At 43.2% G+C, this 14,182-nt stretch overlaps 1 protein-coding gene across 20 annotated transcripts in view; it reads left to right on the forward strand.

Moving 5' to 3' along the window:
* The window catches only part of LOC112235803 (CUGBP Elav-like family member 2), a 225,892-nt gene extending 217,632 nt beyond the window's left edge, over positions 1-8,260 (forward strand). For 19 of the 20 annotated variants that reach the window (XM_042300281.1, XM_042300277.1, XM_042300278.1 and 16 more), the window contains 4 exons: positions 1,057-1,236; positions 1,615-1,758; positions 1,942-2,113; positions 3,745-8,260. In XM_042300281.1, coding sequence (XP_042156215.1) covers positions 1,057-1,236; positions 1,615-1,758; positions 1,942-2,069 — 452 coding nt within the window. In that variant the 3' untranslated portion in view covers positions 2,070-2,113; positions 3,745-8,260. The remainder of the gene's footprint in view (positions 1-1,056; positions 1,237-1,614; positions 1,759-1,941; positions 2,114-3,744) is intronic. The other variant, XM_042300279.1, reaches the window with a different exon arrangement.
* The last annotated feature ends 5,922 nt before the right edge of the window (positions 8,261-14,182 follow it).

Here is a 14,182-nt window from a genome sequence, read left to right on the forward strand (position 1 = left end):
GTGTGTACTGCATGTATAATGTGTGTGTACTGTATGTATAATGTGTGTGTACTGTATGTATAATGTGTGTAGTGTATGTATAATGTGTGTGTAGTGTATGTATAATGTGTGTGTACTGTATGTATAATGTGTGTGTACTGTATGTATAATGTGTGTAGTGTATGTATAATGTGTGTGTAGTGTATGTATAATGAGTGTGTACTGTATGTATAATGTGTCTAGTGTACGTATAATGTGTGTGTGTAGTGTATGTATAATGAGTGTGTACTGTATGTATAATGAGTGTGTACTGTATGTATAATGAGTGTGTACTGTATGTATAATGTGTGTGTACTGTATGTATAATGAGTGTACTGTATGTATAATGTGTGTGTACTGTATGTATAATGAGTGTGTACTGTATGTATAATGTGTCTAGTGTACGTATAATGTATGTGTGTAGTGTATGTATAATGAGTGTACTGTATGTATAATGAGTGTACTGTATGCATGTGTGTACTGTATGTATAATGAGTGTGTACTGTATGTATAATGAGTGTACTGTATGTATAATGTGTGTGTACTGTATGTATAATGTGTGTAGTGTATGTATAATGAGTGTGTACTGTATGTATAATGTGTGTGTACTGTATGTATAATGAGTGTGTACTGTATGTATAATGAGTGTGTACTGTATGTATAATTAGTGTACTGTATGTATAATGTGTGTACTGTATGTATAATGTGTGTACTGTATGTATAATGAGTGTGTACTGTATGTATAATGAGTGTGTACTGTATGTAAAATGAGTGTACTGTATGTATAATGTGTGTACTGTATGTATAATGTGTGTACTGTATGTATAATGTGTGTACTGTATGTATAATGAGTGTGTACTGTATGTATAATGAGTGTACTGTATGTATAATGAGTGTACTGTATGTATAATGAGTGTGTACTGTATGTATAATGAGTGTGTACTGTATGTATAATGAGTGTACTGTATGTATAATGAGTAAGTGCACTCTTCTTTTTGTACTGTTGGGTTTTATGTAAAGTTGCTCACATGCTCTCAGGTATGGCAGCCCTGAACGGAGGCCTGGGCGGCGCGGGGCTGACCAACGGCACGGCGGGCACCATGGACGCGCTCACACAGGCCTACTCAGGGATCCAGCAGTATGCAGCCGCAGCCCTGCCCACCCTCTACAGCCAGTCCCTGCTGCAGCAGCAAGGTGCCGCCGGCAGCCAGAAAGAGGGTCAGTGGGCGTGGGGTGGAGCCAGGGGGTGGAGGGAAGGGACAGGGGGAGGGAAGAGACAGGAGGGTGGAGGGGGTTCTGGAGAGTTGAGGGGGAAGTGAAGGAATCAAGCGGTGGAGTGTTGGGAGAGAGGTATGCACTCCCAATACAGCCAGAACCAACTGCAATAGTCGAACTGGCACAAGAAGCTTTCTAGTGAGATTACTAATGCAACAACGATACTAACCACGGGTAGCCAGAAACAGGTTGGGCACTGAGGGTAGAGGGGAGAGCATAGTGGGATAAAGACGTATGCATTAACTCTCTATAATCTCTTCACTCTGTATGTCTCTGGGTTTAACCCTTACCCACTACTGTCCCGTGTCTCTCTCCTGTTAGGGCCTGAAGGTGCCAACCTGTTCATCTACCACCTGCCCCAGGAGTTTGGGGACCAGGACATCCTGCAGATGTTCATGCCTTTTGGAAATGTGGTCTCTGCCAAAGTCTTCATTGACAAACAGACAAACCTGAGCAAGTGCTTCGGTACATCAGCACAAACGCACCAACACACACATACACCTGTGTATGAATTACATGTTGTATTCCTTTTCAATCATTTGAGTTTCTTCTACGTCTCCTACATCCTTTTGGGCACCCTCTCTCTCTCTAACTCGCTCTCCCTCTCTCTTCTCTTGTACCCGGTCCATTTCCTTCTCTGTCTCCCAGGCTTCGTCAGCTATGACAATCCCGTGTCGGCGCAGGCAGCCATCCAGGCCATGAATGGCTTCCAGATCGGCATGAAGAGGCTGAAGGTGCAGCTCAAGCGCTCCAAGAACGACAGCAAACCATACTGATCTTAGCACTAGGGCCTATCTGCTCCCATGTTACCACTGCTAGGGTAAGTCCCCATACGAGCCACGACCTCTACACAGGGACTGGGGGAGGGAAGTGGAGGGAGGGGGGAGACAACATTTGACCACCAGAGGGAGACACTACTTTCTCCTTTAGTTTTTTTTATTTTTAGCTTTTTTGTTCAGCAGTATTATTTATTATTACTATTATGATTTTTTTTTTGTATGATCTTTCACATGAATGCTTCCATTACCACCTTTATTTTGTACCACTTTAAAAAAAAGTAGCTATCATCGGTAGCTTTTTCAGTTGTAAAACATATTTAATTTTCTACGTGATTATTTATATACTGTTATCAGAAGAATTTCATTACTCGAAAAACAGAGTAAGAAAAAAAACAAGCTATATGGTTTTGTTTGTTCTCTTTGTGAACCTGAGGCCTGATAAAATGCTGAGATAAAGGGTTCATTTCTGACACACCACGCACCGATATGCACATGACCCTTGACCTCCTGGTGTTGGTTTCCGGGCCAACCACCGCTGCTTCTCTGACCCCTGATGCCTGCTGACAGACACCAGGGAACAAAGGGTTAAAAAACAAAACTTAGTGGCCTCTCACCTGTTAGTCAGTCAACGACAGCATCTCATATACTCCTCTATTTCATCATTATCATGACTCCAGTCATTTCTTAATGTGGAGAATGTTTATTTCACACTAAAACAATGTTAGCAAACTACGATTTTCTGGGTCAGATCACATTGGTCTTTGTTGAAAGGGATATTGTGTAGAACATTTTCAAAGTAAGATCCAGAATCTGATGAAGGCTATAAGATTAAAAAAGGTATGGGTGGGAAGTTAACTGAAAATACTTGATGTTTCTTGAGAGATAAAAACATTAATTCAAAGTAGCGAAAGCCACAGGCCTGTACATTTTATTTGTAAAAAAAGCAGTTCTATTTTTATACAAAATTCTTACTGCCTCAGAAAAAAAGGATTTTATTTATTGCCTATCGTTAAGTTATTGGAATCCTATAAAGAACCGAATCCGTTAGAATAGAACCTTGTTGAGTGGTCTTCTGAAATTCGGAACTGTAGAATTCTCTAGAACAGAGACACGTTCACACCTCGCTCTGCCTCTGCTCCCTTCACTGTCATACACCTCTCTCTGTCTGTGCATCACATCTGTCTGTGATCAGCTCTTTCTCTCTCTCTCCCCATCAGTATCGGTACTTCACCTGTCAAATTTCAACCTTTCCTTGCGTTTCGTTTTTTTGTTCACGTGTTTGTTTCGTTATGTTTCGTTCGTTTGTACTGTACAAAAACTTTTCAACAGTTTCTCCCAAATGACAATCCATCCTCCTTGCTCTCTAGGAGCATGTGGTACTGATGGATATAACTTTGGCTGCTCTGTGTATGAGTGTGTGATAATGTGTTTGTACAGTAAATGTGTGTCTGTTAGTATTAATCCAAATTGTAAATCATTTTTGTAAAAAAAAAAAAATTTAAAAAAAGAAATAGCGAGAGATAAAAAATTGTGGTGTTGACCTTATGACCTGGTGGTTTACATTGTTGTTTTGTTGTGTGTTGTTCCCCTGATTTTAATGCTGTAGTAATGTGGTGCCCTGGCTCTCTGTCCTGTGTGTAACTCTCTCCTCTCCCCTGTTTTCTTCCTATAGAACCCATCTCCATGCCTGTTAGCTCATCGTTTGCCTAGCATGTCTCTGTGGCGTGGCGTCCAAAAACCAAAAAAATACAAAAAGTCTCATCGTCCCGTCATTGTTTTCTGATGTCTTTTCTGCGCTCACCTGATCATAACCTGGTCTCCGCCTACTGACCTTTTGAACTTAGCGTGACCGTTTTGGACTTTTTTTGCATGTGACCTCATTTTGTTCAATTTTGGGGAGGTGGGGTAAATGGGGTACATTGTGCATGAAGGAGGGGGAGGAGGGGGAGGGGGAGGGGGGAGCGAATCAATGTGAAGAAGTATAGCATCATTCATACAAAAAGACTGAACTCTTACAGACAAAAACAAAACGTTTCTTTTTAAAAACAGAACAACCCTGTGGCAAAATTATTTCCATTAGGTTTATTTAGTTATGTTTAGTTTCCTTCTTTTATTTTGGGTTTAGTATTTTGTTCCTTTTTTCATTTAAAGTAAACTTGAAAGTTCAGCACAGGGATTGGCATGCTGTCTTGTTTCTGGCTCCACTGGCAATATGAGGCCAGAAGCAGACACTGTCGGTGTCCATGAAAAATAGACTACTTCCAAACAGTTCTGAATAAAAACTGTCTGATCAATATTAGACTCTCTCAGAGCTCTGTAATTGTTTTTACATTTTTCAGGCAGTGTAAAGTTTTTTGATAAGGCCATTTTAAGTGGCTCTGTTTCTCATTAAAGTATATATAGAACCACTTTTTTCTAGAGTAGTTTAAGGTATTACAGAAATGTCAACAAAAAAAAGACTTGCCCTGTTTGGGGGGAGAAATGCTACCTACGTGTCACCTTTTGCTGAACTGACTCACAGATAGACAATCCGTGGTTTAAATGCACATGATAAAGAAATGACCTATATTTTCTACTGTTTAAATTATAGAGCGAAAAAAAAAGAGGAAAATGCCTGTAACCCGCGTTAACGTTGGTGCTTCTTGTGAGTTTAGTTTTGGTTTCATTACAAGTCTAACGGTCTTAAGTGTCTCATGTTTTTAAAGAGAAGACTAAAAAAAAATCTGTTAACTTGAACAATAGACAAAGCCTTTCATATGAATACTATTATAATTGTTCATTTTGTCTTCTTTTTTTAAGCAGTCCCAATTTGCAAAATTTCTTGTTGGGTAATTAGCTATATAAAATTCCTAAAAAATAAATATATATATGAATATATAAATATATATATATAACATGTCGGCTTGTGAAGCATCAATGTTAATATCATTTTATTTCTATCGTGGGAAACAATATTTAGATGTGTTTTGTTGTTCATTATAATGTCATTTTCTTTTCTTATAAAGAAAAAAAGACAAGGTCGGTGGAGTTTAGTGCCAAAACCTGAAGGTACATCCTGTCTATAGCGGTCAGTGTATTTCTTGTGAAATGATTTGATAACATGGGTATTTTATTAAGTGTTTTGTATGGATCCCTCATATGTAAAAATATAGATTTAAAAAAGAGTTTGTTAACTTGCTATTCTGTGGTCTTGTTGCCTGAAACTGTTTATGTTTTGCTTTTTTTTTGTAAAGATGTAAAAAGTGCCCATGTGTCATATATATTATATATATATATATATACACACACACACCCACTCGCACGTACACACACTCAAGCAGACCTCACAGTTGACTTTACTTTGTTGTTGTGATTGAGAGCCCCTGAGTGTGAGAGCCTCTACAGTCCAGTTTCCATGTTCCTGCCCACCAGTCTTTACATTGCTGTTCACACGCTCTCTCTATCAACACGTCACTCACACAGACAGTTCTCACATGAGCCATTATACAGAGCATTCTTCAAAGCCTTATCACAAGCCTTTACATGAACACTCACATGAACACACATTCTCGCCAAACACTCTCGCTTCTTCCTTTCGATTTGACAAATGTCAAGCCTTATTTTAAGCTTTGTCTCTCTCATTATAACCTTGAAGTTGCCACAGACTGGGAAGGGGCATCATTATTTGCTGGTCATGTATGTGTCACCTCAAACAACATGAATGCGCTGCTTTCATAAGGTAAGTTGAGGGCAAGACTTTCCCACACAAGCCTCAAACCCTCCCCAGACCCAGACAAAACAACGTTGATAGTACAGAATGATTTTCAGCTGTTTGGTTTTGTTGTTTCTTCAGTTGACAGTTTCTTATGGACATGTACCAGTATTGGTAATTACACCATTATTACAGAAATATGTTTGCCCTGTTGTAAATGTTGTGTAATGTAGTGTAACTGGCCAAAACAGTGTTGAGATGCCAAAGTATTACGTCAAGATTCTCATAGTCAATCCGTTTACATGACACAGTGCTGTCTGTCCTTCAGTCTCAGTATTCTGTAAAACTGCCCCGATTCCCTTCCCTGGAAACCTAGTTTACGGTCTGCAAAACGCAGCACTATTTTATACAAAAACTCACCAGTCGCCTTAACCAGGGAGTGCTGTATCGAAAGACTTGTCTAATCGGATCTAAAATCTGTATGTAAGTAGGTGGTGTTTGCCAAGTCTATGTGTACTGTATTGTACTGTACCTCCAGCTTCTCCAACTCTGGGTAAGCGTGTCACCATTTTGTCCCACAATGCAGAGTAGAGAGGCAAAATGGCCACCTTCTTCTTTAAGTGTGGCTCTCAAACTGACAACCAAGGGAAAATAAGTTACTGTTATCTGTTCCATCGTCTTTTTACGGAATAACAAGGTTTATTTGAAATACCGAGCCAAATGGAGGAGGGTTTGTAAAGTGCAGACCGGGGAAATAAAATGAGATGAAAGGGTAGCGATCTTGTTCAGTTCTTAGACAGCAAAACAACCGTCTCGGCCAAGAGGCAGAACCTTTACCATGTCAAATGACCAAGTCAATGCCAAACTTCAGTTGAGTCCATAGCATATCAAATTGACATTTCCTAAAGCAGTAAGCATGAGTAATGCCATACAAACCGCTCTAACTACCTGCATAAAAGTAATCAGGATTGCCAATATGTCATACTCCACATATGTCAGTGTTAATAGATCATTTTGTCATGAACGTGAGCTGATTGTAGTCTCCTTATAAGACAGCTGCCCTATTAGGCCTCAGACCCTTCAGGAATCCTCTCTGTGAGGAACATCTTTGCACTCTAAATACATTAGGTAACTTAAACAGACAACAGAGTTACATCAACTCACGGTGCAGCATAATGGGTTGCAGGCGTAGAGGCTTGGGTTTTTCTGTTTGTTTTCGGGTTCATCCCTTAGCCAACTACTTATACTTTGGGAGATGTGTGTGTTTTTACAGAACTTAAGCATCCCCCAATTCCCAAATCGCTCGCTCGCTCACACACACACATACACACACACACACACACACACACACACACCACGGGTTGTCACAGTGTAGTCTGATTGAAGTTGCAGTCTGTTAGATGTTTCTGAAAAAGCACAAGAGTGTCCTCCGCAGACAGACCGTTAGACAGGAGTGTCTGTTGAGTGCCTCACATCTCAGGGGCTGTCATCACCGATGCTTGTTGTAATCTTTCAATCTTGTCACTGTTCCGTTCTCTGTTCTCTTTCTTTATTTATTATTATCTAAAGTGCTATATCAAACAATGACATTTTAAAGGAAAAAAACAACTTGTAGTTTCTTTGCATTTTGGCTTATTATGTCTAGTTTTGGGGGGTAATGTTTGTTTTCTCTCTTTCTGTGCCGTAAAGAGCTTGTTGTCTGTAGATTAATATCATTTTGTTTGATTCTAAAGGATTTCAATAGTTTTAAGTATTGTCTTGAGAGAAGCCAAAGTCAATGCATTTCAGTGGATTCTGTAAGCGTATTGTATGTTTGTTTGACAACACTTCGAAATCTGTCATTGGATGGGATTGAAAAAGTACAAAAAATGCAGGCTTTCCTATTTCTACAAATGATTGTACTTATGCATTTTGTACCAGTGAAACTTTTTATACTGGAGATTAAAGGAAACAAAAAAACTATTAGAAAAACAAACCTGTCTGGCCTCATGATGTGGCCTGACCTTTGTTGACTGGTTCCCGAGTATGATTTATAGCTGGCATCAAGAACGTTGTCTTTTAATATACGATTTTCTAGAAGAACTTTGGCTTGGTTTCTTTAATTAATTCACTTCTTATTTTTCCGTACTTCAGTGTTGTTCTTTTCGCAAAGAGGAGTTAGGCGAGTGTTGATTTCTTTTTGGCTTATAAATAGTTATAGCCGTTTGTCTATACAAAAAAAAAACGGTAAGTTTCATTTAACTTCTGTATTGTGACGTCTACATGATAAGACAATTAGGAATATAAATATTTAGTCACCTTCAGTGGATTAATGTATTAGTTTAATAAAAAGATGCTTAATTCGAGGTTTTTGCTTTTAAATGTTTAGATTTTTCTGGTTTCTCCCCTGTGAACTAACTGTGTAGTTGAAGCAGTCAGAATTATTTTTGTAAACGTATGTTCTTGTGTGATGCAGTTACTTGCTTCTGTCTCCGATATTAAACCATTTTTCCTAATACTCGTCTCTGTGTGTGTTGTTGTTGTTGTTGTGTTCCAGTGGCTGTCTGATGTCGTAATGTTTCACACAACCCCACGTTTCATGTCTCTATCTCTCCTTTTCTCTCTCGATCTCTCTTTTCCTCTCTGGTGTTTGTTCCTTGTTTTACACATAGTACAGTTGATTTCATCCCCAAGTGACAACTCACTATGGTGTCCTCAGTAAACATGGTATATATACATCAAGGTGTGTCTATGTATATTACTTTGTAGCCCAAGATGATGTGACAGTTCATCACCTTTAGGGAAAAAAAATCCAAATGACAATCAAATTTGGAAAACAAAATTCTACTTCAGGCTATGGTGCTCGGGGGCCATGATAATGACAAATATTTCAACAAGAAATAGCTTGACAGGATTTTGTGAGTTGTAGGAACACAAAACTGTTATCTGACTTAACCACTCTCACAACAATTGAATTATCATAAATCGAGCTCTGTGCCTACCGGCCTTGCGTCATCCTACAATCTGTCTCTGCCTGACTACCTAATTGGCCGGAACGTTTCAAAAGAGGGCAGGTCTTTCTGCTGTCCCTGATTAGGAAACGGCTGCTATTGGCCAATGTGAGGGTTCCCTCATCAGGGATTGGCCTGTGCTGTACACTGTTCTGGGCATGGTCTGTCTACTATGTCTGTGTCCAACTCCACTTCTGTACCGTGTCAGTACTGCATCCCCTAATATGTAGAGAAGTAGGAAAGGAAAGAGTCAAAGCTACACCCTTTAAACATAGATTCCCTATCAATTTGACCTATGACAATGTATCTAAATAAAGAATTTATTTCACCTTTATTTAACCAGGTTAGTTGAGAACAAGTTCTCAAAGAATGATGTGTGTACTTTTATAGAAGGATCTCACACCATGTGTGTACTTTTATAGAAGGATCTCACACCATGTGTGTCTTGCTACATTTACAGGACCCTTCATTTCTACGCCTCACAACAATTTTGATCTACAAAAATGAGGTCTGGCTGGTGCTGGAGGCAAAGAACTGCAACGATTCAGGCTTTTTTTTGTTGCACCAAGGGATATTATATTCTTTCATCAGTGCAATACTCGACCAGGCGTATTATGAAATATTGATTGTAGGTTTTTAGGGAGGACATACAATACAACTCATGTAGCGTGTGGTTCATAACCGTGGGTAGATTACTATTATCATAATCTCGCCTAGAATTTCAGAAAGAGGATCGGGTTTTTCTTTCTCTCATGTGGTTAACCATTTTCCGATCCACAAACCAAAGCCAAAGGAGGTGGGGGAAAGTGTTACGGCTTTCTTCCGTCGAAGGAGAGTCGGACCAAAATGCAGCGTGATGATGATTCATGATATATTTTAATGAAGGAAAACCTATACATACAGAAACTACAAAACTAACGAAATGAAATAATGAAAACCGAAACAGCCCTATCTGGTGCAAACACAAAGACAGGAACAATCACCCACAAAACACACAGTGAAACCCAGGCTACCTAAATATGGTTCCCAATCAGAGACAACGAGAATCACCTGACTCCGATTGAGAACCGCCTCAGGCAGCCATAGACTATGCTAGACACCCCTACTCAGCCACAATCCCAATACCTACTAAAACCCCTATACAAAAACACAACACAAAATAAACCCATGTCACACCCTGGCCTGACCAAATAAATATATAAACACAAAATACTAAGACCAGGGCGTGACAGAACCCCCCCCAAGGTGCGGACTCCCGGCCGCACACTAAAACCCATAGGGGAGGGTCCGGGTGGGCGTCTGTCCACGGTGGCGGCTCCGGCTCGGGACGTGGACCCCACTCCAACCAAGTCTTAGTCCCCCTGTAACGCGTCCTTTGATTGGCGACCCTCGCCGCCGACCTAGGCCTAATAACCCTCACCAAGGACCCCACTGGATTGAGGGGCAGCTCGGGACTGAGGTAGAAGCTCGGGACTGAGGGGAAGCTCGGGACTGAGGGGAAGCTCGGGACTGAGGGGAAGCTGAGGGGGAAGCTCAGCATAGAGGGGAAGCTCAGCATAGAGGGGAAGCTCAGCACTGAGGGGAAGCTCAGCACTGAGGGGAAGCTCAGCACTGAGGGGAAGCTCAGCACTGAGAGGAAGCCCAGTACTGAGAGGAAGCCCAGTACTGAGAGGAAGCCCAGTACTGAGAGGAAACTCAGGCAGGTAGTAGGCTCTGGCAGATCCTGGCTGACTGGCGGATCTGGAAGATCATGGCTGACTGGCGGATCCTGGCTGACTGGCGGATCTGGAATATCCTGGCTGACTGGTGGATCCTGGCTGACTGGCGGATCTGGTTGCTCCATGCAGACTGGCAGCTCCGGCTGCTCCATGCAGACTGGCAGCTCCGGCTGCTCCATGCAGACTGGCAGCTCTGGCTGCTCCATGCAGACTGGCAGCTCCATGCAGACTGACAGCTCTGGCTGCTCCATGCAGACTGACAGCTCTGGCTGCTCCATGCAGACTGACAGCTCTGGCTGCTCCATGCAGACTGACAGCTCTGGCTGCTCCATGCAGACTGACAGCTCTGGCTGCTCCATGCAGACTGGCAGCTCTGGCTGCTCCATGCAGACTGGCAGCTCTGGCTGCTCCATGCAGACTGGCAGCTCTGGCTGCTCCATGCAGACTGGCAGCACTGGCTGCTCCATGCAGACTGGCAGCTCTGGCTGCTCCATGCAGACTGGCAGCTCTGGCTGCTCCATGCAGACTGACAGCTCTGGCTGCTCCATGCAGACTGGCAGCTCTGGCTGCTCCATGCAGACTGGCAGCTCTGGCTGCTCCATGCAGATTGGCAGCTCAGGCTGCTCCATGCAGGCTGGCAGCTCTGGCTGCGCTGAACAGGCAGGAGGCTCCGGCAGCGCTGTAGAGGAGAAAGGCTCTGGCTGCGCTGAACAGGCGGGAGGCTCCGGCAGCGCTAGAGAGGAGAAAGGCTCTGATAGCGCTAGACAGGCGGGAGACTCCGGCAGCGCTGGAGAGGAGAAAGGCTCTGGCAGCGCTGAACAGGCGAGGCGCACTGAAGGCCTGGTGCGTGGTGCTGGCACTGGGTAGAGGACATGCACAGGAAGCCTGGTGCGGGGAGCTGCCACCGGAGGACTGGTGTGTGGAGGTGGCACTGGATAGACCGGACCGTGCAGGCGCACTGGAGCTCTTGAGCACCGAGCCTGCCCAACCTTACCTGGCTCGATGCCCACTCTAGCCCGGCCAATAGGAAGAGCTGGTATGTACCGCACCGGGCTATGCACCCGCACTGGAGACACCGTGCGCTCCACAGCATAACACGGTGCCTGCCCGGTCTCTTTAGCCCCCCGGTAAGCACAGGAAGTTAGCGCAGGTCTCTTACCTGGCGTAGCCATATTCCCTGTGAGCCCCCCCCCCAATACATTTTTGGGGCTGACTCTCGGGCTTCCATCCGCGTCACCGTGCTGCCTCTTCATACCAGCGCCTCTCCGCTTTCGCCGCCTCCAGTTCTTCTCTGGGGCGTCGATATTCACCAGGCTGTGCCCAGGGTCCTTTTCCGTCCAATATTTCCTCCCAAGTCCAGAAGTCCTTTGATCGCTGCTCCTCACCATAAACAGGGGGAGTTGGCTCAGGTCTGAACCCTGACTCTGCCACACTCCCTGAGCCCCCCCCCAAGAAATTTTGGGGGCTGACTTTCGGGTTTCCTTGCCAACCGTGTTCCCTCGTATCGTCGGCTCCTATCTCCGGCTGCCTCTGCTCTCCTAAGTGCCTCCACCTGTTCCCATGGGAGGCGATCTCTTCCAGCCAGTATCTCCTCCCATGTGTAACAACCTTTGCCATCTATTCCTCCTTTCGCTGTTTCTGCTGTCGCTGCCTGTCACCACGCTGCTTGGTCCGTGTGTGGTGGGTGATTCTGTTACGGCTTTCTTCCGTCGAAGGAGAGTCGGACCAAAATGCAGCGTGATGATGATTCATGATATATTTTAATGAAGGAAAACCTATACATACAGAAACTACAAAACTAACGAAATGAAATAATGAAAACCGAAACAGCCCTATCTGGTGCAAACACAAAGACAGGAACAATCACCCACAAAACACACAGTGAAACCCAGGCTACCTAAATATGGTTCCCAATCAGAGACAACGAGAATCACCTGACTCCGATTGAGAACCGCCTCAGGCAGCCATAGACTATGCTAGACACCCCTACTCAGCCACAATCCCAATACCTACTAAAACCCCTATACAAAAACACAACACAAAATAAACCCATGTCACACCCTGGCCTGACCAAATAACAATATAAACACAAAATACTAAGACCAGGGCGTGACAGAAAGGTCTTTTAAAAAGCACATCTAATGCTTTACCTGTCTGACAGAAAAAGGGGACGCGAAGACAAATTGCTCCAATTAGGCCGTGTCAGGTTGACATTATTATGAAATGTATTTATTTATTACAATTTACACACACTCAACCTGGTAAATATCTAAACCTACACTGATACAAAACATTAGGAACACCTGCTCTTTCCATGACATATACTGACCAGGTGAATCCAGTTTCACGCTCAACAGTTTTGTGTGTATCAAAAAGCATTGGAGTCAACATTGGCAAGCATCATTATGGAACGCTTTGGACACTTTGCAGAGTCCATGACCCGACAAATAGGGGGGTACAGGTGAAACAATACTAGGAAGGTGTTTTCACCGGATTTGGAGTTTCGCATCCAGGACTGCGAAAGCAACTCTACCATGGCATCACCTGCTATCAAAAAGGGCCAATCAGGTAGGTGCACACTCACTATGACCTCTGACCTCACCTGGAGACTACAGCCACATGTCAGGTAAGATCCTCCAACACATAACATCTAAGTAACATGCTAAAGTACTACGTCTAACCAGGTAATCCACATCGCTAGGTAATCCAAATCAGTCAAACATCAGATTATGCTAATGTATTCATGACACATGCCATCAGGGTCACTTATTTAAAAACGTGTATTCAGGCAAGGTACTGTCAAGATAGTAGTAGACACTAGCAATAATGTTTTCATAGACTAATAGTAGTGAAATAGTAGGGCACTGAGAGTTACAAAGGATATACAAGTAATACACTGCACTATGTTTATACTATAGAAAAGTCTGAGAGGACTGTCAGACAGCAGTGTTTACATCACCGCTACACAGAACCTCTCCATAATTCAAATGCTCAGACACCCTACAGGGATACCGGCACTGCACACACTTCCAACACAACACTGCCACACTCTCCCTCTACCAGACTCCCTATGGGGACAGTGAAAACACTTCCTGCTGTAACTGGGAGGTGTACTTTCCAGACTCTTCTACAAAGGAAAGAAAGAGAGAAACGAACAGGAGACTGGAAAGGGAGAGAACAGGAAATTATGGAAAGTGAGAGGGTGAGAACAGAAGGGTGTACTACAAAGCAGGATCAATGAGTTAGTCCATGGTGCGGGAAGTTTTGGGATGGGGGTGCTGTCGGGGGGGATAAATAAACACTGAACTAAAATATAAACGCAACATATAACAAGTTCAAAGATTTGACTGAGTTTTAGTTAATAGAATACATTCATTAGGCCTTAAATCAATGGATTTCACATGACTGGGAATACAAGTATGGACCATAACAAAAAGGTAGGGACGTGGGTCAGAAAACCAGTCCGTATCTGGTGTGACCATTTGCCTCATGCAGTGCGACATCTTCTTTGCATCGAGTTTATCAAGCTGTTGATTGTGCCCTGTGAAATGTTGTCCCACTCCTCTTCAATGGCTGTGCGTAGTTGCTGGATATTGGCAAGAACTGGAACAAGCTGTCGTACACGTTGATCCAGAGCATCCCAAACATGCTCAATGGGTGACATGTCTGGTGAATAAGCAGGCCATGGAAGAACTGGGACATTTTCAGCTT

The sequence above is a fragment of the Oncorhynchus tshawytscha genome, linkage group LG17, assembly GCF_018296145.1.
Source record: "Oncorhynchus tshawytscha isolate Ot180627B linkage group LG17, Otsh_v2.0, whole genome shotgun sequence".
Classification (NCBI taxonomy): domain Eukaryota; kingdom Metazoa; phylum Chordata; class Actinopteri; order Salmoniformes; family Salmonidae; genus Oncorhynchus; species Oncorhynchus tshawytscha.